General features: G+C 42.4%; 2 protein-coding genes across 2 annotated transcripts; one reads left to right on the top strand and one right to left on the bottom strand.

The window, feature by feature from the left end:
* The first annotated feature begins 1432 nt into the window (after positions 1-1432).
* On the top strand, positions 1433-6777 carry prkar1ab (protein kinase, cAMP-dependent, regulatory, type I, alpha (tissue specific extinguisher 1) b). Its single transcript, XM_086015711.1, has 10 exons — positions 1433-1606; positions 2484-2654; positions 2740-2831; positions 3572-3633; positions 3719-3765; positions 3866-4024; positions 4114-4174; positions 4475-4596; positions 4723-4804; positions 5610-6777. Exons 1-10 carry the CDS (start codon positions 1433-1435, stop codon positions 5780-5782), a joined length of 1143 nt encoding a protein of 380 aa, XP_085871837.1. The 3' UTR covers positions 5783-6777.
* A 1803-nt stretch (positions 6778-8580) lies between these two features.
* fam20a (FAM20A golgi associated secretory pathway pseudokinase) lies at positions 8581-15655 on the bottom strand. The gene is made up of 11 exons (XM_086016682.1): positions 15097-15655; positions 13188-13381; positions 13054-13104; positions 12727-12805; positions 12555-12647; positions 10717-10832; positions 9915-10095; positions 9720-9829; positions 9522-9603; positions 9375-9434; positions 8581-9274 (listed from the first exon to the last, which is right to left on the bottom strand). The coding sequence occupies exons 1-11, from the start codon at positions 15441-15443 to the stop codon at positions 9004-9006; spliced, it is 1584 nt and encodes a 527-aa protein (XP_085872808.1). The 5' UTR covers positions 15444-15655; the 3' UTR covers positions 8581-9003.
* Between the last annotated feature and the right edge of the window lie 7917 nt (positions 15656-23572).

Here is a 23572-nt window from a genome sequence, read left to right as displayed (position 1 = left end):
ACCTAGACGTCATTGCATACTGCACGCAATGTTAACTTCAAAGATTCATATTACAGTATTTATTTCAGATTTAGATTGGCCAGCGGCAGTATTTTCTATACTGCATATTCAACTGCCGCTTGTTAAGCAAGGTCACTGAGCATCTAATGATTTCTTTCAAATAACTGACGGCTAGAATTGTATACATTATCTTTCTAAAGGATCGTAGACTAATTAAATGTATTAGAGTTCATTTCACTTGGTAACTCTTAATGCGTCTGATGGTAAATAGTGCCTCAACTTAAAGTACATATACCGCCTGGTTTGTGTAGTTTTCTGAATAAATTGCTTAGTATCACCTGAGATTATTCTAGTGCTTGATGATAAACAGGGTGTTTAAAATAGAACTCTATTAACGTTGACAGCATAATTGAATCAGGTGTAAAAAATTAAATAGGGATGTTTGATACCACTTTTTTTCTTTTTCAATATTTGTTTTCTATTGTTTTTCACAGAGGATAAATAATATATGCCTATAAGTACTGTTATATTGTTTGTCTGCTTGTGTGGTTTATATATATATATATAGTTTATAATTACCACTACATCAGCCTACTTTTGTCGGCCCGCCTGTGACATTTTTTTTTCTGCAACGCAAGACAAAAAAAAATATCAGTCGAGTCATTCAGAAATCAAGTTGCCACTGTATTTATTTTCACTATAAAGAAGTGTACAATATAGTTTTTGGGCTTGTTGATCACCTGACATTAAGTATCTGATGGAAAACGGAATGTTAAGTGGTTGTGGGTATTTATTTGTGATTCCAATTTTATTTAAATGTCACACATGCGTGATAGTGTTGCAGACACAGGATGGATGTGGTTTACAGATACTTGCGGTTGCGAAACATAGCTTTAGAGACTTTCCTGTTTGATAAAGTCTGCTGTCATCTATGAGTTTGATCATATGATCATGACCAGCTTCTCTGAAAAGTGTTTTTCTGTTCATATGGAACCGCAAGCGAGAGGCCTGTCACGCTTTTGGTTTGTGACTTGACTTAAAGCAAAATTGCGCATGCGTTGTGCATGACACACTTTCATAGCCAGTCTTTGTGACATCAATCTTGACTGGAGATGAAAAATTGTTGAGGTCTGAAGACACACATCATATGACTGTCTTCGGGCCCTGCTGCTACACAACACCAAACGTCTCTTCGCCTTCTCGCTCCGGTTCTATTTCTCTCACGTTCTTGTTATTTTTGTCCATTTGTCGCACGGAAACTAAAAGCGCCACTTCCCTCATTTATAATCCTGTAACTTCTTGTGGCATTGTGAAGATCTCATCATTTGTTTTCTTTTTTTTTTTTGTTTTTTTTTTCTTTCCTTCTTCCTGTTGGCTCGCTCTAACCCACTCCCAAGGTTAGAGGTCATCGAGCAAGGTTGCGATTGTCGTCATGGCTTCTGGAAGCACGAGCAGCGAGGAGGAGCGGAGCCTGAGGGAGTGCGAGCAGTACGTGCAGAAACACAACATTCAACAGTTGCTGAAGGACTGCATTGTCCAGCTGTGCACCTCCAGGCCCGACCGGCCCATGGCCTTCCTCAGGGAGTACTTTGAGAGGCTTGAGAAGGTGCGTACAAGCACTTTTCGGTGAGATTGTTGCCCGCTGGACAGAAAGGAGAGCTATTATAAAGTGAAAAGTCTGCATGTCTTGAAGCGTATTATCTTAGACAATAGACATCTTTGTTTTAAATTTCAAAGTTCATTGAGCTCCCAGGGTCAGTAGCTCTCTTAAAAGTAACATGAAAACGTAAACAAGTAAATAGCTCCCTATCATTTTCTAAGATAAATACAAGTTCTCCAAAATTTGAAAATAACTTGAATGCTAAACGTGCATTCGTCTTTGTTAAAGTAAAACAAAAACAGAAGTTACAGAAAGTTCCCAGGGTCCAGCAGCATCTCAAAAAATAGGATGATGTTCGTCAAAATGCTGAATGTAATATAATAATAGTATAACCGACCTGGCCGATAATCAGTCTATCCTTAGTTCTGACTCCCACTTAAGATGAGTTCGAATTTGATTGGTTGACTCTGAACAAAGCCACATCCCCAATTATAATTCTCTGTTGTTGTTGTTGTTTTACTTCCCATCTCTAAAATATAACAATTGAGTGTCAGGAAAGTACTTAAAAGGGAGATGATCATAAAGCATCAACGCAGTATTCAATCACTAAATTATTCACCACTAACACCACCTTCACATGAGGCTCATCAATGGCATTAGTTAGCATACTAGCCTAAATAACACACTAGCACAAACTAACTTGGCATCACACATAAACAATCAAATATGCACAGTAGTACTTTACACAAAAGTACACACAATAATAAAAGTTTGGGAGTACAGTCGACAATCCTCTTGCCTCCAAACTTGCATTGGAAATTGTTTCCGCGCTTTAGGAAGCAGTCTCTCTCTTGACTTGACTTGCATCCCTCCTCCCCGCCAGGAGGAGGCCAAGCAGATCCAGAATCAGCAGAAGGCCAGCAGTTCGCGTTCCGACTCCCGCGATGAGGAAGTGTCCCCGCCCATGAACCCCGTGGTGAAGGGCCGCAGGCGGCGGGGAGCCTTCAGCGCTGAGGTTTACACGGAGGAGGACGCCGCCTCCTACGTCAGAAAGGTACACGACGAACATTTACATGTTCAGCGACATGCTTGGTCGAAGCGCTTCCTTCGGCCCATAGTGACACATGTTGTTTCTCCAGGTCATTCCGAAGGACTACAAAACAATGGCAGCCTTAGCCAAAGCCATTGAAAAGAACGTGCTCTTCTCTCACCTGGACGACAATGAGAGGAGGTAACCTGGCGGGAACTTGATTTTTTTTTTCTTTCCCCTCCTTCTAAAGCAGAGGTTCTCAAACCTTTTTCGTCCGGGGAGAACAAATGTACAAGGAGACCCTGAGAATCTTAACACCAGTTAAGCATACCATGTGCACCTCGAAAGCACTTTGTAATGCAAGTGCAAGTACTGCTTTTGTGTCACCTTGGTGCCAAGGAACTATTTTAAAGTAAGAGAAGTTTAATTTAGACAGGTAATATAGTGCTTGACTGTCATTTTGTAGTATCGATTGGCAATTAAAACCCCTTTTTTGGGGGGGGTCAATTTTTGCAGTTTTTTGCTATTTTATTTTAAGGGCTCAATCCTTAAAGACAAGCCAAGCATATTTTATTTTCAAGAACATGTTCTATGCAGGCCCACTATTTGAAACGAGGCATTCGGATAAATATTGCCTTTGTGGAGTAAGAGTTAATCCACCCGTTTTTAGCCATCTCTAGGGGCGGCCGTTTTGTCGCTTCTGTCGACTGAAAATGACATCACAGTTGCTCAGGGCTCAAGTAACGACCAATCACAGCTCACCTGTTTTCTGAAGCTGAGCCATGATTGGTCGTTACCTGAGCCCTGAGCAACTGCGATGTCATTTTCAGTCGACAGCAAGTGGCAAAATGGCCGCCCTCAGAGATGGCTAAAAATGGGGTGATTTTGCTTCTTAACTCATATTCCACAAACACAATACTCAAATAAACGTTTCTTTGCAGTGACATATTCGATGCCATGTTTCCTGTCACCTACATCGCCGGGGAGACCGTTATTTTACAGGGTAGGTGTGTTTTGACAAAATGACACCCGATCAAATCAAGGCACAGCTTTATGACTGTCAATCGTGAATTGCTTTCTGTCCGCAGGTGATGAAGGTGACAATTTCTACGTTATTGACCAAGGGGAGATGGACGTGAGTATTTTCTCATTTGCAAAATAGTCATCGGGTAAACCGCCAGCGAACTAACGCAAACGTCCGATATAAAAACGCGCCGCCTCTTTTAATTGCCCAGGTGTACGTGAACAACGAATGGGTTACAAGCATCGGCGAAGGCGGCAGCTTCGGAGAGCTGGCGCTGATCTACGGCACCCCGAGGGCCGCCACCGTCCGAGCTAAGACCAACGTCAAGCTGTGGGGCATCGACAGAGACAGCTACAGGAGAATACTCATGGTGAGGAGATGTCGGGATTCGCGTCTTGGGACAAAATCACATGGTTGCTCAAAATATTAACAGAAGCATGCTTTTGTTTTTGAATGTAGGGAAGCACTTTGAGGAAGAGGAAGATGTATGAGGAATTTCTCAGGAAAGTGTCTATCTTAGGTAGGTTGTTTTTTTTTTTCCTTTTCCACCTTCAGGCATCATTAAATCAGCCGAAGGGCTTATTTTGAGCGTTGCGTTTTCAATATTATTTTTAAGCTAATGTGGCATTATATGCAGTTTGAAATTGTACTTAGGGAGTGATTCTTTTGCTTACCACTGAAGGAAGCCCACATAGCCCATTTTGAGAATTCCTGTCTTCAAAACAAAACCGACGGGAAGTAAAACAATTAGTAACTAGTCAGTTAAGCCTTTTAAACGTTTGTGTGTCATGGCGGCTTGTTGCTTTCTTCGTTCCCTCAGAGTCGCTGGACAAGTGGGAGCGCCTGACCGTCGCCGACGCCCTTGAGCCGGTCCAGTTTGAGGACGGCCAGAAGATTGTGGTGCAGGGAGAACCCGGAGATGAGTTCTTCATCATTTTGGAGGTAAACGCCCGATCCCTTGCACCCACCGAAGAGGAGTGCGCACAAGCGCCTCGACGGCAGAAGTGATGAAGGCGCGCTCGGCATCGGATGGAATTGAAGTGCGTATGTGTTTTGTGCATATTTCAGGGTTCTGCTGCGGTGTTGCAGCGGCGCTCAGAGAACGAGGAGTTTGTCGAAGTGGGAAGATTAGGACCGTCGGACTACTTTGGTAAAGAAACTATTCATTTATTTTATTGCGTCCCTCCAGCTGATTTTGGATTTCGAGCCGTTCCTAGTTGGGACTCTCAATTTCTTTTTTTCTTGGGAAAGTGTTGACATTTTAGGTATTGATTACAATGCTTGCTACTTCCTTTTTAAGAAATGTATAAAGTTTTTTTTTCAAGGGGGTTTAAGATGAATGGAAACTGACAGTGACTTTCCCCGCTAGGTACACTAATCATTACTGTGCTTTTGTCCACTTGTAAGAGTATAAAGTTTGCATGAAGACGTCCAGAATCTGGCTGGTGCTATGCACTACGCTTTTCTTTAATTCATTTAATGAATTTAAAATAATAATAGTAATAATAATAATAAAGGTTTGTGCTTCTGTGGGTGATTTAAAAAATATATTATTACTATTATTCACTACTCTTAGTTACTAATTTTCCAGCAACCCAGTTGTCTGTGTTATACTGCCCCCATGTGGCCAAGATGCACACACCAGAAGGACGAGCTGAAGCAAAAAACGTTTATTTCTTTGCATTCTATTTTATCTTTTTATAAAGTTCAATATTATAGAATGGTCTTTTGAAAAAAACATGGCAAAAATGTGTTTTGTTTTTTGAGGAAGGCTGGAACAGATTATGGCATTTCTATTCCCTTAAAATATTAAGTTGACCAAACTTGGACAGAGGTTTCCGCCCAATAGCAACAAAACAATATTTTAATTTCACATCGTTGGGAGGAGGTGACCAAATGTTGTTTTCAGAGTCATCGGAATATATTTGATTTTGTTGATCGCGCTCTCGCCGCAGGTGAGATTGCTCTTCTGATGAACCGCCCCCGCGCCGCTACCGTGGTTGCCCGCGGCCCCCTGAAGTGCGTCAAGCTGGACCGGCCTCGCTTCGAGCGCGTCCTGGGCCCGTGCTCGGACATCCTCAAACGCAACATCCAACAGTACAACAGCTTCGTCTCGCTGTCGGTCTGAAGGGTCTCGCGCCCCCCCCCCCCCACCCCACCCCTTTTGCTCCTTTTCGACCTTGGGTCCACCAACGCAATTTGCTTTTCCGTCACTTTCTTCCCTCTCTTCGGCGCCTCCCTCTTGAGTTCCCCTCTTTTCTTTCCCAGCCACCCCGTCACCCGGAGGTGACTTTTAGCCGTTCACCAGCGCTTGTACCAGCTGCTGTAACGTTACCGTGTAGGCACAGTTGCATCACGCTACCAATGTCATATATCCGCTGGTTCTGCTTTGTTTTTTCAACGCAAAGCAACATTTGTTAGATGTGGGCTCTCAAAAGACAGGACAATCAAAAACCTCACATGGCGAATTTGTTACAGACGGATTTTTTTTTTTTTTTCTTCGACTATTTCAAGTCCCGTTCGACTCCCGCAGCAGAAGCTCACGAGCGTAGGAGACGATTGCGCCAATTGTGAGTCGGACGAGACGGCTCCTGTTTTAATTTTTTTTTTTTTTTTGCTTTCTGAGCGGTAGGACGAGACGATGTCGAGACGTCTAAAAGTTGAGTTTTAGTGTGCAGCTTCCAGGCTGGTGCCAAATAAAATGTTACCTTCTATTCTGAGAGTTACCATAAATAGGATTTTTTTTTCCTTTTTTTTTTTTTGTTTTTTTGCTCAAACCCTTTTTGCCCTAATCAGTAGAACACCTCTACTCGAAGAGAGAAATCAGAGAAAATATATATAAAGGGGCAAAAAAAAACATAAGTATTGTGTATTTCAGTATTCCGTTTTTTAGTATATACACCAAATAACTTGGTCACTAATGCTATGGTTTGTTATCCAAATGTTCTAGTTAAATGATCCATGACTCAATGACTATTATTCTTCTTAAATTTATGGTTTGGAGTGATGGTAATCTTAAAAAAAAGATATCTTCTCTTTGTCTTTTGTAAACACTTATTTTTCCATAAATTCTATTTTAGCTGTCCAGTGCCACAAAGTAAATAAATGCTTCTTGTCAATCGATGCAACAGTATGGAATTGTATTGTGTAATAATGGTTTCTGACCTTTTTTTTTTTTTTTTTTTTTTTTTTTTTTTTTTTTTTTCCCCTTCCCCCAACTAAATGAAATAGAGTAAGGAAACCTATTTCGGGATATCTGAAGTATTTATGTATCGAGAGCGAGTTATTTATTTAAAACTTTTGCTTTGTTGCCTACTGGAAAACGCCGGCTGGCTTTTCATCTGCTTGTGATTTGTTCTCTGCGCTTATTCGGCATGATGTTGTTACACATCCTCGGCACGAGAACAGCAGCTTTGTGCAGAAGCGACAACTTTCTTGAATATTTGATTTGTTACCACACGAGTATACTATCAAAGTGATTTCAGTGAGCGTACCTTCATTCCTGCGTCATTTTTCCTAAAAAGATAACATTTTGATGATGATTTGCAGTGTAGTCGCAAGTGTATTTTTTTTTTTTCGATTACATCCCGATCGTCCTCACCATGTGTTGCCCTTCCGCTCAGGCGGACCTTTTAGTCGCTTCCTGTCCATCCCGCTCCACAGGAAAAAAAAAAAAGATTCTCGATAGGGACGAAGGTGTTTGTCGGACTGCTGTCTCCGTGTAAATAGCAGCAACATCAGCAATCGGTTTTAAATGTTTTAGCCACACTGCAGTCGTCCCGGTTTGCCTTAGCTGAACTTTTCCTGGGCTTACAGTAGTCGTCAGTCACCCCCGCTGGTTCCGACCTTCGAGCGGGTCCGTGTGGGCCTGCAGCGCTCTGAGCTGCAGGTGATCAGAGGACCATTCTTTTTCTATTCCTCCCTGTATTCAGTTTGACCTATGTGTGCAAAGATGTTTATCCTTTTTGGTATAGATTGTTCCAGATGGCAGTTTAAGCAATAAAAAAGTAAAAAGAAACCAAATCTGCCTCAAGCGTTGTTCATTTTGCATATTTTTACGCCACGAGACTGATGATGAATTTCAAGGTGCCTTTACTATTTTCCTTTTGTGTGTTGGGAAAACGTTCATTTTCAACATTGGCCGCTAGAGGGAGACATGAAGCTATTAGAAAGTCTACGCACCCCTCCTGTTCATTTGGCAGGTTTTTGAGGTGACCAAAAAATGGGACCATGTAAGTAATTAAAAATGATTCCAGCACTGTGACCTGTAACTTGTAAAACACCAAAAAAATTGGATATGCATACAGATTCAAACTCCAAAGAAAGTTGAGTTCTAGATTTTTCTTGACTTTTTTTTCCCCCTCTCACTACCAGAAGCCTGTACAATTGGTGCTATCACTGACTGCTGTTTGGAACTGATCACAACTCCTTTCACCTTGCTGAAGGCTCCAGTTCCAGCTGAAGAAGAAAAGCCCCAAAATGTGTCGTGCTTAAAACTGCAGGTATGTTGTTCTCTTTGTGATCAGCCGCATTGTTTGTGCCAAGCATGCCTTTTGGAATTTTGGCCTTGGTTCCAATCGGACCATAAGGCAAAGCAGTTTTATTTATGTAGCACATTCATACGCAAAGCAACTCGATGTGCGTCGTTCAACCGAAGGCCCAACAGCTGAAATGATTTACAAACCGCTAAAGAGACTTCAAAGCAAAGAGAAAAATGAGCTCACTAAGAATTACCAAAAGAACATACATTTAAATGCAAACAAGATTTCAAGGCCTTTGAAATCAAGGTTATGAAATTAAAAGTCGCTTTCAAAAACGACTGACAGTGACATTTTTTTTTTTCAACGGATTTGTCCAGGTTAACAGTGCAAAAAGTTTTGATAGGACTTATTTTTTGTGTTGCGGACATTTTACATCCACTATATATATCTTTAAAACCCCAGCCTCCAAACTTTATTTGATGTTTATTGGACGCAAATTTACTAAATATTCCAACATATTTACAAGCAAAAATGCTCAGCCATTCCAGTGCATCTCTCTCTCATCCTTAAATAACAATATATTCTAATAATGAGTATGGCAGAAGTCTATTGCTGCCTTTCTCAAAAAATGATTTTGTGTACTTGAGATTTTATGTGCTCTCAGTTTTTTTCCTTAACATTCTTATGGTATGTGCACCAATAGGCTTGTCAATAACAATAATGCGTTTTGATATGGAACCTCTTCAGATTCCCTCACTCGACTTCACAGCATCTCGCATTGATTCCTGGCTTGTTCCATTAAAATCGAAACGACCGCAACTTCCATCACGAAGTCTTAAAAAGCCGAGTAGATTTCCACCCCCTGCCGCTACCTGGCCTTTTCGCTCCGCGCCTCGGCCCGAGGCTTGACCGTGGCTCTGATAAAGTCATTGGTGATGACCCGCTCGTCGCCCAGCTTGCGCGTACAGCGCTGGACCGCTCGCAGGATCTTGACCAGGCGGCGATCCAGGGCTGAGAGGTGCGCTTCCGTCAGGATGGGCTGCAGGGGGTCTTTTTGCAGAGACTCCCTCATCACGTCGCTCAGTCGGAACTGTGGTTGCGCCAACAGCTGCAGCCTCAGTAAGGTGGAGCGCTTTATCCTGTGCGAGAATCATAAAGCAAATAATCTCATGCATGTATGGACATTCATTCATTCATTCAGGATTTTGGTTTTCGCAAGCACTTTAGAATTTGACTTACATGCAGCACTGAGATAGCGGGGCAAGAATGGACATTTCGTCTTGACTGTGCTTTCCAAATCTACAATTGCGTAAGGTTCACATAAGGTCATGCCAACATTTTATTTTTTTGGTAGTAAATAAAATATATATTTTTTTTTTTGCTTACCCTCTTGCGTTGTCCAAGTGGAGAAGAAATCCTTCGTCACCAAATTTGGTGAAAATCTCATAGTGATGTCGGTCCATGTTGCCTGCAAAAAAAGATTTCCACAACATGTGAATTTTCTTTTTTTTTTTTTTTGTTTGTTGTACTTTTTGTTGTTTCTATATTATAAATAGGCGATTATTTATCACAATCATAACGTACCCATAAGAAAGTCAAAGATGGACATGTCGATGATGTTGAGGAGCCGGTTGCCCGAGTTGTAAGGATAAAGTTTCTTTATGGTGTCGCAGTAGGAGGGATTCACCTGCCACCTTTTCCAGAAAATTGACAAGAAATCAATCAGAAATGTTTCAGTTTGGTTGTTCATGAGGTTGAAAAAAAATGGAGGATTCTTACTCTTCCTGTCCGGTGAAGGTGTACGAGCGTATCCAAGGGTGTGGTATGGAGATGCGGGGGGCGATGCTGAGGCCGGGCAGGTAGGCCGAGAGGGAACCTTCCAGTAGGTCGGGGCTCCCGCAAACTGCGTATTCGGTCTTGCATACGTACAGGCACTTGGCGAAAAAACAAGTGTTGTTTGCTGTATTGAGAGGACAAGAGACAAAAGATTGTTATTGTTTCGGTGCTGAAGAGCATTCAGACGTGTATTCCACATGTTACATATTGCCTTTCTCTTTACATGTTTCTCTGAGTTGAAATATTGAGTCCATTATCATTATAATTAATCACCTCCACTAAATCAGTTCAGGCATTTTGCGTATTGATCTCGTCCTTCCACATTTCTCCACTTAAACCTTTCCAAATGTGTGTTATGCTGCACTTAACATTTTTTTTATTATATTTTTATTTTCCCCCAAATCAATGCAGGTATTTTACACATTGTCCTCTTCGGTCCAAATATCTCCAAAGGATGGCCGGGACCTAGGACGGGTGCTCTTTGGCTTATTTTTTACAGTAAATTTGTTTTACTAATATTTGTCTTACTGAAAGACATTCATTCCATCTAGATGTATTTCTGTCCACAAGGTGGCGCCAATTCCACGATGAATAATGCAGCATAGTCGTAGAAGCCAAGTTCAAAAGTGTCAGTAAATGTGAATAAAAGAGAACGAAATGCATACATATTACAGTTGCAGGCATACACTAGACCACTAAACGAGTTTTTATTTTATTTTATTTTCATTAATTAATTTATTTTTACCAGGTGAGGTGAAAAAGACTGTCCGTAGGTCGTCATTTCGGGTCACTTCGAGCACTTCGCCAGTGAGGTTCAGGAACCTGCCAACAACCGGTGGAACTCTTCGGAAGTCCAGAATCCTAACAGAAAGCCATAAAACAACAAATATGTAAGTTGACCGTCGTGTCTTTGTTTTAGTCTCTCGTTTCAAATGGCCATGGTTCTCTGATGAAACATTAAAGTGCATTGTACTGTCAATGCAATGACAATTCTTAACAAATCAACGTTTTACATGTCAATGTTATTTACTATACCATATTGATAAGACATTGCATGTGCAACCAATGCACAAATTGGTCCCGTGTTTTTGTTTACAGGATTGCTTCCACTTGGGCTTTCATCTGAATGATTCTGCTTGTTGTTGTTAGCGAGTTTAGAGAATTCATTTTGCCGACGTTGAAAAAAGTCTTCGACGCCTTAATCGCAGCTCGTGAAACGTGTGAGCAAAAAAGTGTTGCACTTAGATTTTTGTTCAGTGTAACTAAGTGTAATTCGGAGTTCGCTTCTGTATTCCATCGAAAGGGCTGTGGAAGTACTCCCCCCGGGCCACATTTTAGTCATTGATCAAACAATTCGAGTGTGACGCTGGAAAAGTGCGAGAGATGGTGAGCGTTAATGAGAAAGACCTCGGGCAAGACTGAAAAATAAAATACAGTACATGAAAGTAAGAGTCTTAGAGAGGGAATGTCTCCGTCTCATTTGTGTTAAGTGAGCTGTTTGCAGCATAATAACAGTCTGGCTGAAATTATAGCCAAACAGTGTAAAAAAAAAAAAAAAAAAAAAGGGACATCTTTGTTGTTGTCTGGTGCCGAATTGATTTCACATCCTTACGTAAAGTGCCTTAATGATAATGTCTAGTCCACATGACTGTACTTAAGTAAATCACGCTGCCTCAACTACTATGCTGTTAAAATGAAGTGTGCACGTGTGTGTGCACGTGTGTAATGCTCGTTACCTTCATCTGGGAAATTCTAGGCTGGCAACCCTGTTGCAATTTTAGGTGTCGACTGTGTTCTGCAATTGAGCCACTTTGGATTGCATGTATTTTTTGTTAAAGGTGCAACACTTAATCGATGAATCAACAATCAGTCCATTATCAAATTCATCGACAAGTCCACACGCACTGAACAGAATGAGCCGTATGAAAAATGGACCGTTGATGAATAATTTGTTGACTACCTATTAGATTTTTGTGTACACCATAATGCATATTTACAGTTTAGTAGACACACAAATTAATATGTTCACATTTTTTTCCCTGCGGAACCTACACCTGACTCACCAATCCAAATTCATTGCATTGGTGCTTTTTCTGAAATGCCACAAGATGGCGCTAAAACCCTGTTTAAATAGGAAAGTAGTACGGTAATTGGTCCAACGACGTCCTATATTGAAGTGATACATTTTGATGAGAGCGTAAGCTGTCTATGTCGGAGGGTGAGCTAAGTTTAGCCTGGGTTGTTGGTGGGTGTTACGGAGAGTCTCTGCCAGGTGAGCGTGTTCGCTCAAATTATGACCGTTTTTGGAATATTTATAGTTTAAGATGGACAATTAAACATTTTAGAGGGCATCAATTGCGTTTTTTTCTGTTTGTGGCAGTGCTTGGTCCCACAAACTTAAACGTGGATTTTTTTTTCCTTCACTTTTTTTTTAAATTAAAATGTTAGATTAGCATTAGAAACCCTCAACCACTCGTATTCCCCCATGTGTTTACTTTACTGTAACTTAGAAATTAACATAAAGTGGCTACCATAAAGTGAAGTACAAACTAGAGTGTGAAGATGCGTTTGCAGGTCCTCTACCTGTCCAGGTGAAAGGCAGCAATCTCTGCATTGTGCCTCTGGACATCCACAAAGAAAAAGACGTCTTCCGGAGTCTCCTCGTCCCTCTGCTGCCTGATCCTCGTGCAGGAAAACCTCATTAGCAAGTGCGCTCGTGAAGATGGCGAATGAGCCCCGGCAGACGTGATCTCACCTCATTGGCTTGAACATGGCCTTGCCAAAGTTCTGCATCTTCAGCGCCAGTTTCAGGTGGTGTCCGCTCGGCTTCACCACTGGATAGAGAGACAGCAGCCATTACCCTAAAACGTCTTAGAAAAGGGGTCACTTTCAGAAAACCTGATAAACCCGATTAGTGTCAATACTCGGTATTTGAAAGCGTTGGAGCTGGAGGATATTTGTGGGACTATATCGCGGTGAGAGCTGAGGGGAGCTGGGAATTTTTGTAGCTGGTTCGACTTGTCGGTTTAAACTTTAAATGGACATGAGGTGACTGTGGACTTTCCATGTGAACTGACCTTACCTTGGCTGCAGTCACACGCTCCTTTCAGGGCCTTCTCATCTTGAGTGTAATCTGGAACAATTTGCATCGTTACAAGCGTGGCTGCTTCAACCCATGCAAGAAGAGAGAATTTGTGAACGTAGTCCGTCCGTCACCTGCGTTGACCACCGTCATGTCGCGCATGTCCAGGAGCAGCCGAGAAATAGCGGGCTCGCGGCGGGAGTACAGAGCGTGGCGGCTTATTCCCGCGTGGAACTTGAGCCAGCTGGCGTCAGCGTCGAAGGCCACTCGGTGTTCGGTCACAGTGATGTTGGAAGCGGCTGCAGCTTCGTTGTATAACTTCATGTGTCTGAGGACAAGTCCAGGAAATGATTATTTGATACCGTTTTTTTTTTGTTTTTTTTTTAAATCAAGACAGTTTATTTTTTTAAACAAAACAAAAAAAAAATAATATTATTCTAGAAATTTAATTATTCCCAACAAATAATATATCTAAGTTCATCTGGCAGAACAATTCAATTCTCGTCCACTAGAGGGCTGAAGGCACAATCATGATTGTTGCCATTCATAAAACAGAACGTTCACTTCATTGTGTTCGACTAAACAGGCCCGAATTTCACACGCAGCACATTTATGACCCAAATCGTCGTTATGTCATCATACTATTCATTTTGTGACTTTGTTTGGTGTGTTGTGAGATCGTTCGCGTGTGAAATGTTTGCCTTGGCTCAGTAAAAGTTTGGGAAACACGAGAAGGTGCTCTCGACTCACCGCGTCACCGATCAAGAGGATGTGCTCTGATATTACGTCAAACCGATTTTGAAGTTGTCATTTGAAGTCGACCCAACCGCATATTGTTGCTTTAAACGCCAGTCGAGAAGTGGAAATAGCCATCAAGTAGAGCCTGACTGCTCATAATTCTTCTCCCTTTCCAGCCGGAGGGTCCAAAAATCTCCCAATCTTGCTGAACGAGCAGCCAGGCGAGCGTCGCAAGCCAAGACGGCTTTGGAGACGGGCGGCAGTTTTTGCAAAAGCCTGTTTACCTTCACGCGCGCCAGACGTGGGATCTCAGAATAACACGTTTGTGGTGTGGTCTCCAATGACGCGCGGGTGTCGCCTTCATCGCTTTGCCCCAAAGCAAACAACTATTGTCTGTGTGATTTTACAGCTGTGGGAGCGCATCTGTTATCAAAAGCGTGTTTATATTCTCGGGTGTCTTGTGTGCGCTGGGTTGAACGGCCGTGAAATCAGCGACTCTGCCCCCTGACCACAGCCGCTGAGCGCATTTGACCAAATATGTGCTTCCCGATGCAGTTTCACATGCAACATGTGTGGCAGGGATTCTTCTGTAAACACCTTAAAATAACAAACACGCACGTAGCATAAAACACTCGGTTGGGTAAATGTGCGTGCCAAGACTCGGGGGGGTCGTTGCGTCATTTGGCACCAGCGACTGAAAAAGTTCCATCTCTGATTGATTGCGTTTGTGGATTATGAGTTAAGTAGTAAAATCCACCTGTTTTTGTCCATCTCAGGGGGCGGCCATTTTGCTAGTCGCTGTCCAGTGAAAATGACAACGCAGTTGCTCCGGGCTCAGGTAACAACCAATTCGCTTCAGAAAACAGGTGAGCTGTGATTGGTCGTTACCTGAGCCCTGAGCAACTGTGCTGTCAGAAAGTGACAAAATGGCCGCCCCTGAGATGGCTAAAAACAGGTGGATTTTGCTGCTTGACTCATATTTCACAACACGATATTAATCAGAATGTCATGTTTACACTAGCGGAGGTGCATAGAACACATTATTGCAAATAATTTTTTGGGGGGTTGACTTCCACTTTAACCTTTAGTGAGTTAACATAAGAAAGATCTCACAATTCAATGGCAACAGGTGGATACACAGGTTAATTGTACCTTATGCCATCAACCAAATTGAATTGTTCTGCTTGCTATGTTGCTAACACAGATAGATGAGCAGTATTTTCGCAATGAAACGATTTTCAGACTGTTTAAGTGAAAGTGGATCATTTGGTTGGGAGTCAAAGCTCTAAGAAGACAGAGGCTGACCTTTCCCATCGTGACACTTTCTTTCTGTAGTAGTCCATCAGCTGATCCACCTGGAGCAGCTTCTCCTCCGGTCCTACCGCGGGCTTCCGGATGTTATAAAGAGGATGGGCGAACAGCCCGTCAAGCTTGGAGCTCCCATTGCTCAACACGGAAGGGTCCAGGTCCTGTAGCGTGAAAGAAGTCCAGTTGGAGAACTGACCGGAGAAGCTGAAGTTGCTGCGGCGGCACGGGCAAAAGTGTCCCGATCCTTCTCTCGCCGTCCACAGCTTTGGCAGGAGGATGAAGTAGAGGTCAGCGGAGAAGATGGCGGTGAGGGTTACGGCCAAGAAGAGACGGTCTTTTCTCATTATTGAGAAGGCAAGAAGAACGAGATGACTATTGGGGCTCCCTCCGGGGCGGGGGAGGCATCACTGCGTGGCTACTGCTGCGCTCATTCCCTGCGTGCGTGCGTGCGTGCGTGCGTGCCTTCTCCGGCACGTTGTCAGACGGCACTCAACAGCCGAGAGCGGGCGTGAGCGTATAAAAGTCGCTGACAGTCGGGCTGCTTCCCGTGAACTGCTGCACTGAGAGCGAGTGCGGGTGGGAGGGAGACACTGCGTGTGTGAATCAGAGTGGGAGAGCGAGGGGAGAGAGAGAGGAAGGGGTGGAGGCGCCAGTGTGCAGGTATGCAAACACCGATTACGAGCCTGCGAGGCGTGGGTGCATCATATGCATGCGCGTTTTCGAATAAGACACTTTTCTGAAAAGGATTCTTGCATCATATCCATCAAAAAAAAAAAAATTACCAGAGGCCCGCAAGCTGGGGGAAAAAAAATACATACAAGTTCATGTACAACAACGAATTGAGAGAATCTCAAGGTGCCTGGCTCACAAGCCAGCTTTTTCTCGACCCTCCCTGGCCTGGTTCTTGTGAAAACAGTCGGCTTGTTGGCTGTGTTTGCTCTTTCTCGCTCTCGTTTCCTATAAAGCGAGCAAATGAAGATCTCACGCGAGGCGCGCGCACGTGTTGTTGTGGTAGTTTGGAACAAGCGGCGTCTGTTTGGGTGTTTGCGCGTCTGCTCGCGTGGGCGCGGGTGGAGTAAAAGCCACGCGTCAGTGTCTGGGAGTTGTTTTATTCTTTCTGGAGGGAAAACAAAGTGGGGAGCTTTTTGTCGGCATGCCATTAAATATGATCAGCAAAAACACACACATGCGCGCACTATGCATACACAAAGTGAGTGGGTAGATGTTTGCTCTAAATTTTAATTAGTGACAGTTTCTAATTTAAGCAGTGTAAACAGTGTTTGAGGACAGCAATTTTTTTTTTGCGCCTGTTTGGTTTTTGAAGGGTCATAGGGGAATCTTGAAACAGTAAAAAAAAAACTGGCATAATCTAGAGGTCATATAGAGGGCAGAGGGTGCCTTGACACTGATCTGCAAATTCCCTTTTTCTCTAAAAAAAAAATGGTTAAAATCAATCATCCATATATTAATATTAGACTAGCTATTAATACGTTTTGGAAGCCTCTTTCATAATTTGATATGGACAATAATTTTTAGGATATTCTTGCAAAAGTTGACATGAAAAATGAACTGTATTTTTTACTGTCCCTTTAGAGAAAAATGTATTTACTTATGAATATGTATGACTTCTGAGTGACAACATAAAGCCAAGGACTTGAGAAACGTCAATAGCTGATGCGGTTGAGGGGTCAAGAGTGCATCGGGCACGGCGTCTGTTTGTATTCGTCGCCGCTTTCCAGAAAGCCTCCGCACTTTCGCCTTTTCCTTTGCTGAACCAAAAAGATGTTTCTAAAATTGTGAAATAATTAGATGAAGATGAGACAGATTTTTCTATTTGATTTGGGTCGGGCTTTCTGCTTGAAAATATGTTGCTAAAATAGCATCTGAAGGCAACGCCCGCCCTGCAGTGTTGAGAGAGTTATCGTCGGCTACCCATTAATTAAAGATGAGATCTAAAATGTCATTATGTGATTTAAATGTTTACATGGCCACAGAGAGGGGAAACTCATGCAGGCTGTTTTCTTGCATATTATGTTCTCATGGAGAATCTCATTTGCAGCCAAGGGAGGTTTTAAAAAAAAAAAAGTGTTACTTTGTTTGGAGCAACCACTGCTCCGGGTGCTAGCTGATCACGTGAAACACTTTTTTAAAAAATCTGCAGAATGTGCCACCTAAACTCATCATGTGGCATAAGCACGGGACAGCTTTGGAAGGCTCGAAGCTAAAGGCAGACATCGCAGCCGACGGGTTTTAAACCCCATATTTTCTTGTCAATATGTTTTCTGCAGCCCCACTAGTCTGAACTTGATTTTGTACTGAAAATGACATCACAGTCGCTCAGGTAACAACCAATCACGGCTCAGCTACCTGAGCAACTGTGAAGTCATTTTCAGTCGACAGCAAGTGACAAAATGGCCGCCAACATACAGCTCTGTGTAGGCAAATTTCAAATTTCGAAGACACTTACGTTCTATAATGCGGACCATTTGACCCTGGCGTGAATTATTTATACCTCCAATATTTCCTGGTGGGTGTGAAAAGAGTTTTCCAAATCACAAATCAGGAAGCTCACTTTTTCTCTATCTTTGGCTTTTTGACAACTCTCAGGGGACTGTGGGTAAATTTTCACCCGCCTGAAGACCAATATGAGAAAGGAAGCTTTTTTGGACTGTCAAGGTAGCGTCGTGCGTTTTATGAATAGTATATGAAGCGGAGAAACATCGCCGTCAAAGCATTCCTTACATTTCCCTTTGACAGAAGATCTTTTTCACATCTTTAACAAGCCCACAGCAGTCGGTCTAGACGACTGGCACTCTTGGCCACAAACTCGCAACGAGCGAGGCAGCAAATCACAGTTGAACGGAAAGCAGCACGTGAAGACGCGTGCATTAGACGAGCCCGGCCCAGACAATGAAAAATATACTGTGACCGGCCTCAATCGGAGGATTTTCGCCACATCAGACGCACCTAGGATTTAAGTCAGTCCTTTTCCTTCCTTTCTTTGCGGGCAACGGTGGAAGTCTGCAGCCACAGTGCTCGCCCAAAAGAGTGGGCCACTAGTTTGGCGCATTCCTGCACACTTGATAGAGCCTTTTATAGTCGCTTGTGCTGACCACTGCTGGATGTGCATAAGCCTAAACCTGCACACATGGCAATTATTCATACAGAAAAAAAAAAAAAAGAAAATAGACGAGGCAGAGATTGTGAAAATGCACCATGCAGTTGGGGTTGTTATTGGTGGAAAGAAGATGAAATGCTATTTATCGAGTGGCCTTTTTAAAATGTATTTTTTATTTGAGAACCCAACAAGTTTATTATAGTTGCCTAAAACAAACCAAATAATGAAAACTGAAATTGAAAAAAGATATTTTAAAAAGATGACTATAAACCGAAACAGCATTCTGGTTGCAAAACTAATTAAAAAGTATTATAATTTGACTGGTCATTAATTATTATTATCATTATTTTTTTTTTTTTAATCAGAGATGCAACTTTTCTCTTTTTTGGCACTGATTTGTAATCTGTCCTCGTTTTTTCTCTAGCACATCAGGTTTTAATAATAATAATAATAACTGATAATATGATATGTAAAATAGTAATATTAGTGAAGGAAAAGTTGGAATCATTTTTCTCTAATGTCATAGCCATAAATTACAACACATGGTAAAATCTGTTATGCATTTTATAGATCAAAAACCTGTTGTACTTGAAAACAAACAAACAAACAAACAAACAAACAAACAGGAAAGACATTTTTTCTTTTTTTAAATCAGCCAGCGTCAAAAATATGTTTTGGAACACATAAACCCATCTCTGATTAAAATTAGCATTTTCTGTCAACCTGTGTTTTAGTAAAAAAAATATAAATGGTACCATTTGTTGAATTTGTACGACAAAATACTTTTGAATCTCTTTGCAGACAAATACCTTCGGGCGCTTTACATTGCCATAAAACTAACACTAAAACGAATCAAAACTAAAGCAAAATAAGCAAAAATGAGAAATTAAATAAACTAAAATAAGGGTCAAATGAAAACAAAAGTGAATGTTAAAAAAATCCCAGACTTGATGCGTGTCTCTGCAAGGGTGCGGTTTGCAAGGCACCCAATTGCTATTCTCCACACAACAAGTTTCCATGACAGGAAAACAAAGTGTTTGCAAACACAATAAGTGCACACCCCCCCCGTTTGAATGCCATTTAAAACAGCTGCACCTCCAGATGTTCTTGCCTCTGCAATATACCAAATTCCTCAGGCTAAAAAGGTCTTTTTTGTTTGTGTCTGCTAAACATCTGTCGTTGCACCAAATTAACTCACCTCAGGACAGGACAGGATTGTTCCTGTGAAGTCCGGTCCCACCGAGTGGAGCTCCTCATTTCACTCGTGGCCTTGCTGTCATCAAGCTTGAAATGTATCGCTTCGACATATTTCCTTGATACCGATTCCTATGTAGACCTGGCTGGAGTTTTGCAATCGATTTGCATACTATAGCATTTTTATGAACGGGGATATTTTTTTGATGAACCTCGTGAAAAGAAAAAAACAGTTTTTCAACACAACCTGAAGTGAATAAGTTTGCGTGAACCCACAGAAGCTTCTCTGTTCTGGTGCCATGAATGTCTCTCGCTATGCAGCCAAACATTTGCTGTTTCTCATTTTCTCTTCAACTACTGCTTTCTTATTTGTGGTCCCTTTTTATATCCGACACGTGTCCCAAGAAATTACCAAGCCAAACCCGAGTTTATGAACTGAAGTCAGACTTCAACTTCTGCAAAAAAGGAGCGAGAGCGTGTGGAGCGTATTCTAGCGATGCTGGCCCAATGGTCATGAATATGCAACTTCGGTTGAGTCCACTTTTGGACCTGTGGGGGCTATCAAAAGTCTACACACCCCTGCGCAAATGCCAGGTTTTTGTGTTATCAGAAAATGAGACCACGGCAAATCATTAAAAAAATATATATATATATTCCCCTATTAATGTGAGCTTGATGTACAACTCAATTGGGAAAAAAAAGAAATGCTGCTGTATTTTAGAGTGGGGAAGTAAAAAGAAATAACCGACATTTTTACATGCCAGTTCCTTTTAGGTCCCCAAAAAGTCTGCCCTTTTGTCCTCAGAATTTGGACTGTAAAATTTTCATCCTTAACTTTTGTGTGTTTTCAGTCCTTTTTTTTAAATTTTTTTTTTTAGCATTTATGACTTTGTTTACGACCATACACCATCCGAGGAATTTGTATACCACTGTTGGGTCACACTGTTCACCCTCAGTGGTCCCAATAAAGACATCAGTCAGTTTTGTTTCCCCCTTAACGATTAATACCCACTTTGGCCATGGATGAACCAACCACAGCAATTCTGACTATGCCCTTAAACATTTCTCCCTACTTGAGATTGAGCCAATGTAGACAAACTTCTGAGGTTCACCTCTGGTATGTTGTTGGCTCTGTCGTGTTCCACATCAAGTCCTGTCCAGAAGAACCCACATGATCGCCCTTCGTTGTCCACAGTCCAACTGAGCCATCTGTGCAGGCCGTGAGCACAAACGTGTTCCTCGGCCACCTCAAGGATGTCCGCACTTACTGTCCTCGCCTCGCCTCGCCTCGCCTCGCCTCCAACAATGAAACACTGGCAAAAAAAAAAGTTCAATCAAGGCAACTGGACTCTTCTGGGTTGTTGAGGACTGTAGAGGATTTTCACACAGGGACTCAAAACGGAAGATTTTGGATTAAAGACGCCAGGAAGAGTCCAATTGCCTCGATTCAACTTTTGAGAATAGACACATCATCTCGCCTTTTTTTCCCCCCCCTCATATCTAATCAATAATGGAAGATGTCCCCAATCTGAAGCTAACCTGCGGTGTCGCCCGAAATGCCTTGTGTAAAATCTAAATCAGTTTCACCACTGTGTGTTTTTATAGAAGAGCTGATTTAGTCAGTACTACAAACCGGGATATTTTGGACTTTCAAAACAAACTGCTACCCTTGCACTTGCTTTGTTTTGTCACAATCTCATACTGTTTTTCGGAACGTAAATGCCTTGCACGCCACTGTTTACTCCACTTCCCTTGCGCACATACACGAGCAGTTGGTCACAGTGCACCAACACCACACCGCTAAACACAGTCCTGGAAAGGGACATAGCTGTGGCTTCCTGGAATTATACCGGTTCAGTTCAGGCTAAGTGTCACCGCTCTTACGGCCCAGATGCAGTGGGCAGGCTTCGCAAGCCACCGAGGTGCCACCACATCCCATCTGCAGGTGCGCCATAATAGCGCAAGGAACTATAATGATTTAGAAAATGGAGGCCGATGTCTTTTTTTTTGCAGTATATTAGCTTGAAATCAGATGTGAAATCAACTGTAGCTTGACTTCCCATGTCAAGCACACAACACCAGTTTACTTGTGTTACTTTATAGACGATGCAGACGTCCTCGGGTCTCCATTCTCCATCGTGGCTCGCCATGGCAACCACCCCCAGTCACCGGCAGTGGCACGTGAGCAGGGTGTCGGATTTGCAGACGCCGCCGGACGTCCACGACATCTCGTCATTTTTTTTAAGAGCTCATAACCTATGAGGTAGGGCTGGATGATTTCGAAAAACAATTTAATTGCAATTTTTTTCCCTGTCAATATTGTGATTGCGATTTAATTTGCGATCATTTTACCAAGGTCCTCTTCCCATATATTTTTTGAACAAAGCAATTCATTCATCGGTATTACAATAAACACCTATGGCATTTAGGGCTACACATGGCTTTTATGTTTAATTGGCAAAAAAATTCTCCCCAATATGAATATGAGAACCCCTGGCTTAAATGACCAAATAAAATGCCAATATCGTACATGCACTGGCCTAAAATCTGAATTCATTCATCAGTTCATGTTGAACTGTGTGAACAGTGCCTGCTTTTTTTCCCCACTCCCAATTCACTGGTGCAGTTAAAACCTCTGGGCTAAAAAGTTGCAGTCATCTTTTTAAAACAGACTCTTGGAAAGCTCAGCATTGTAGATGCCAGTGAAATACTGCAGCACGTGTGATTCAGCACAAACTTCCACCGCCTCACCAAGGGTGAGCACTAAATGTATTTTATCACCTTAATCACCTTAAAAGTTAACCCTCTGCACGCTTCCCGGGGCATTAAAAGGCCTCCTTAAAATGTCCTGAATAAGAAGCTAATGAAAAACAGGTTTCGGGATTGTCACAAAAACTACGGTCAACTTTGAGGAATGAATCTAACCGCGGAAGAAATATTCCTCATAGAGGAGGAGGCGTAACGCAAGAGCGGGAGGTGATCAAATATGCACACCGGCACAGCCAGACTGTCCGGCCTGCGTGTTTATGCTGGCTCGTACATCGTTGCGTTCGACGTGGACAGAAGACATGGGAGTGGAACTCCTCGGGGAAACTACTCCAGACATGAACTCTGCTAGAAATACTCTTTATTATTATATGTATGACAAGAGGTCCATTTAATATTCAGAAGCCACACAGCGTGTTGTTATCTTGAAACATCCACCAGGGATGGAACGCACGTGTGGCCACTTATCGAATCCGCGGTCGGACTTTTCGCCCGCCACCTCATGTCACCCGCCAGCTGCCGTGAGGCATTGTTGCTTTTTGTTTTGGCTCCCCGAATAGCAAGATAAGACACAGGAAGTAACATAAGTATGTGGAGGTTTTAACTTGTGCCGACCAACATTTGCGCTGGCCGCGTTTTCCATAAATCAAACATGGGATCGTTTTGGGGCAATGCAGTTCTGTTGGAGTCGAGGCAACAACGGCATAAAATGGGGCCCAGTGGCTACATTCGGTTCCCTTGCGCAATCCACAGTACTTGCAATCGTACCTCTGCGAAGACAATAATGCTCTGTTTTTAAATGTTTGAGAGGTATTACTTTCATTTGTAAGTTTTTTTATTACTTTGGGGACCTCATTTTTGCTACGAGTTCAAATATTACAATCAGCTCTCAATGTGATGCAGTGCAGTTCCCCAATGCGAACTACAAACACAATAATCAAGATATTTGTCAAATGGATTCCTTTCTGAATGTGTCAATCAAAACAGAGCTTTAATATTGGAAAAAAATATAAAGGCAGAATCCGTGTGCCTAACGCTGTGGCGGCTGAGTGTTTTTGTCTTATAAAAGTCCACTTTCAACCCCCCGAGCTATTATCAGTGGAGGTATACCAACACATTTTAAATTGATTTGGAAGAGTTGACCCGTGACGTCACGGTCAGGATCACCCGATGCGGCAGAGCGCGTTGACAGAGGCCCCTCTGACCGCAGCCTGGTCAGAGTTTGTTTTTCGACAAACAAAACACTTCACTTCAATCACGTTACCTAGTTACGTTTCCATACACGTGTTTTTTCTTCCCCTCTCGGAAAGATTTTTTAAAAATCTATTGAGTTGTGCCGGTTATACGTCAGAGTAACGGTGGAAAAAAGTTTTTGAAATGATCTAATTTTGTCTC

The sequence above is a fragment of the Filicampus tigris genome, chromosome 19 (assembly GCF_054856515.1).
Source record: "Filicampus tigris isolate MCC_2025a chromosome 19, RoL_Ftig_1.0, whole genome shotgun sequence".
NCBI classification, from domain to species: domain Eukaryota; kingdom Metazoa; phylum Chordata; class Actinopteri; order Syngnathiformes; family Syngnathidae; genus Filicampus; species Filicampus tigris.
This window is presented reverse-complemented; position numbering and strand designations above follow the sequence as displayed.

Bases quoted from the DNA above. Each gene is read 5' to 3' on its own strand.
- prkar1ab (XM_086015711.1), top strand. From the start codon at position 1,433: ATGGCTTCTGGAAGCACGAGCAGCGAGGAGGAGCGGAGCCTGAGGGAG. The intron at 3,766-3,865 runs GTGAGTATTTTC...TTAATTGCCCAG, and splicing joins TTGACCAAGGGGAGATGGAC to GTGTACGTGAACAACGAATG. The intron at 4,025-4,113 runs GTGAGGAGATGT...TTTTGAATGTAG, and splicing joins GCTACAGGAGAATACTCATG to GGAAGCACTTTGAGGAAGAG.
- fam20a (XM_086016682.1), bottom strand. From the start codon at position 15,443: ATGAGAAAAGACCGTCTCTTCTTGGCCGTAACCCTCACCGCCATCTTC. The intron at 9,435-9,521 runs GTAAGCAAAAAA...ACGCAATTGTAG, and splicing joins CACTTGGACAACGCAAGAGG to ATTTGGAAAGCACAGTCAAG. The intron at 9,275-9,374 runs GTAAGTCAAATT...ATTCTCGCACAG, and splicing joins CCGCTATCTCAGTGCTGCAT to GATAAAGCGCTCCACCTTAC.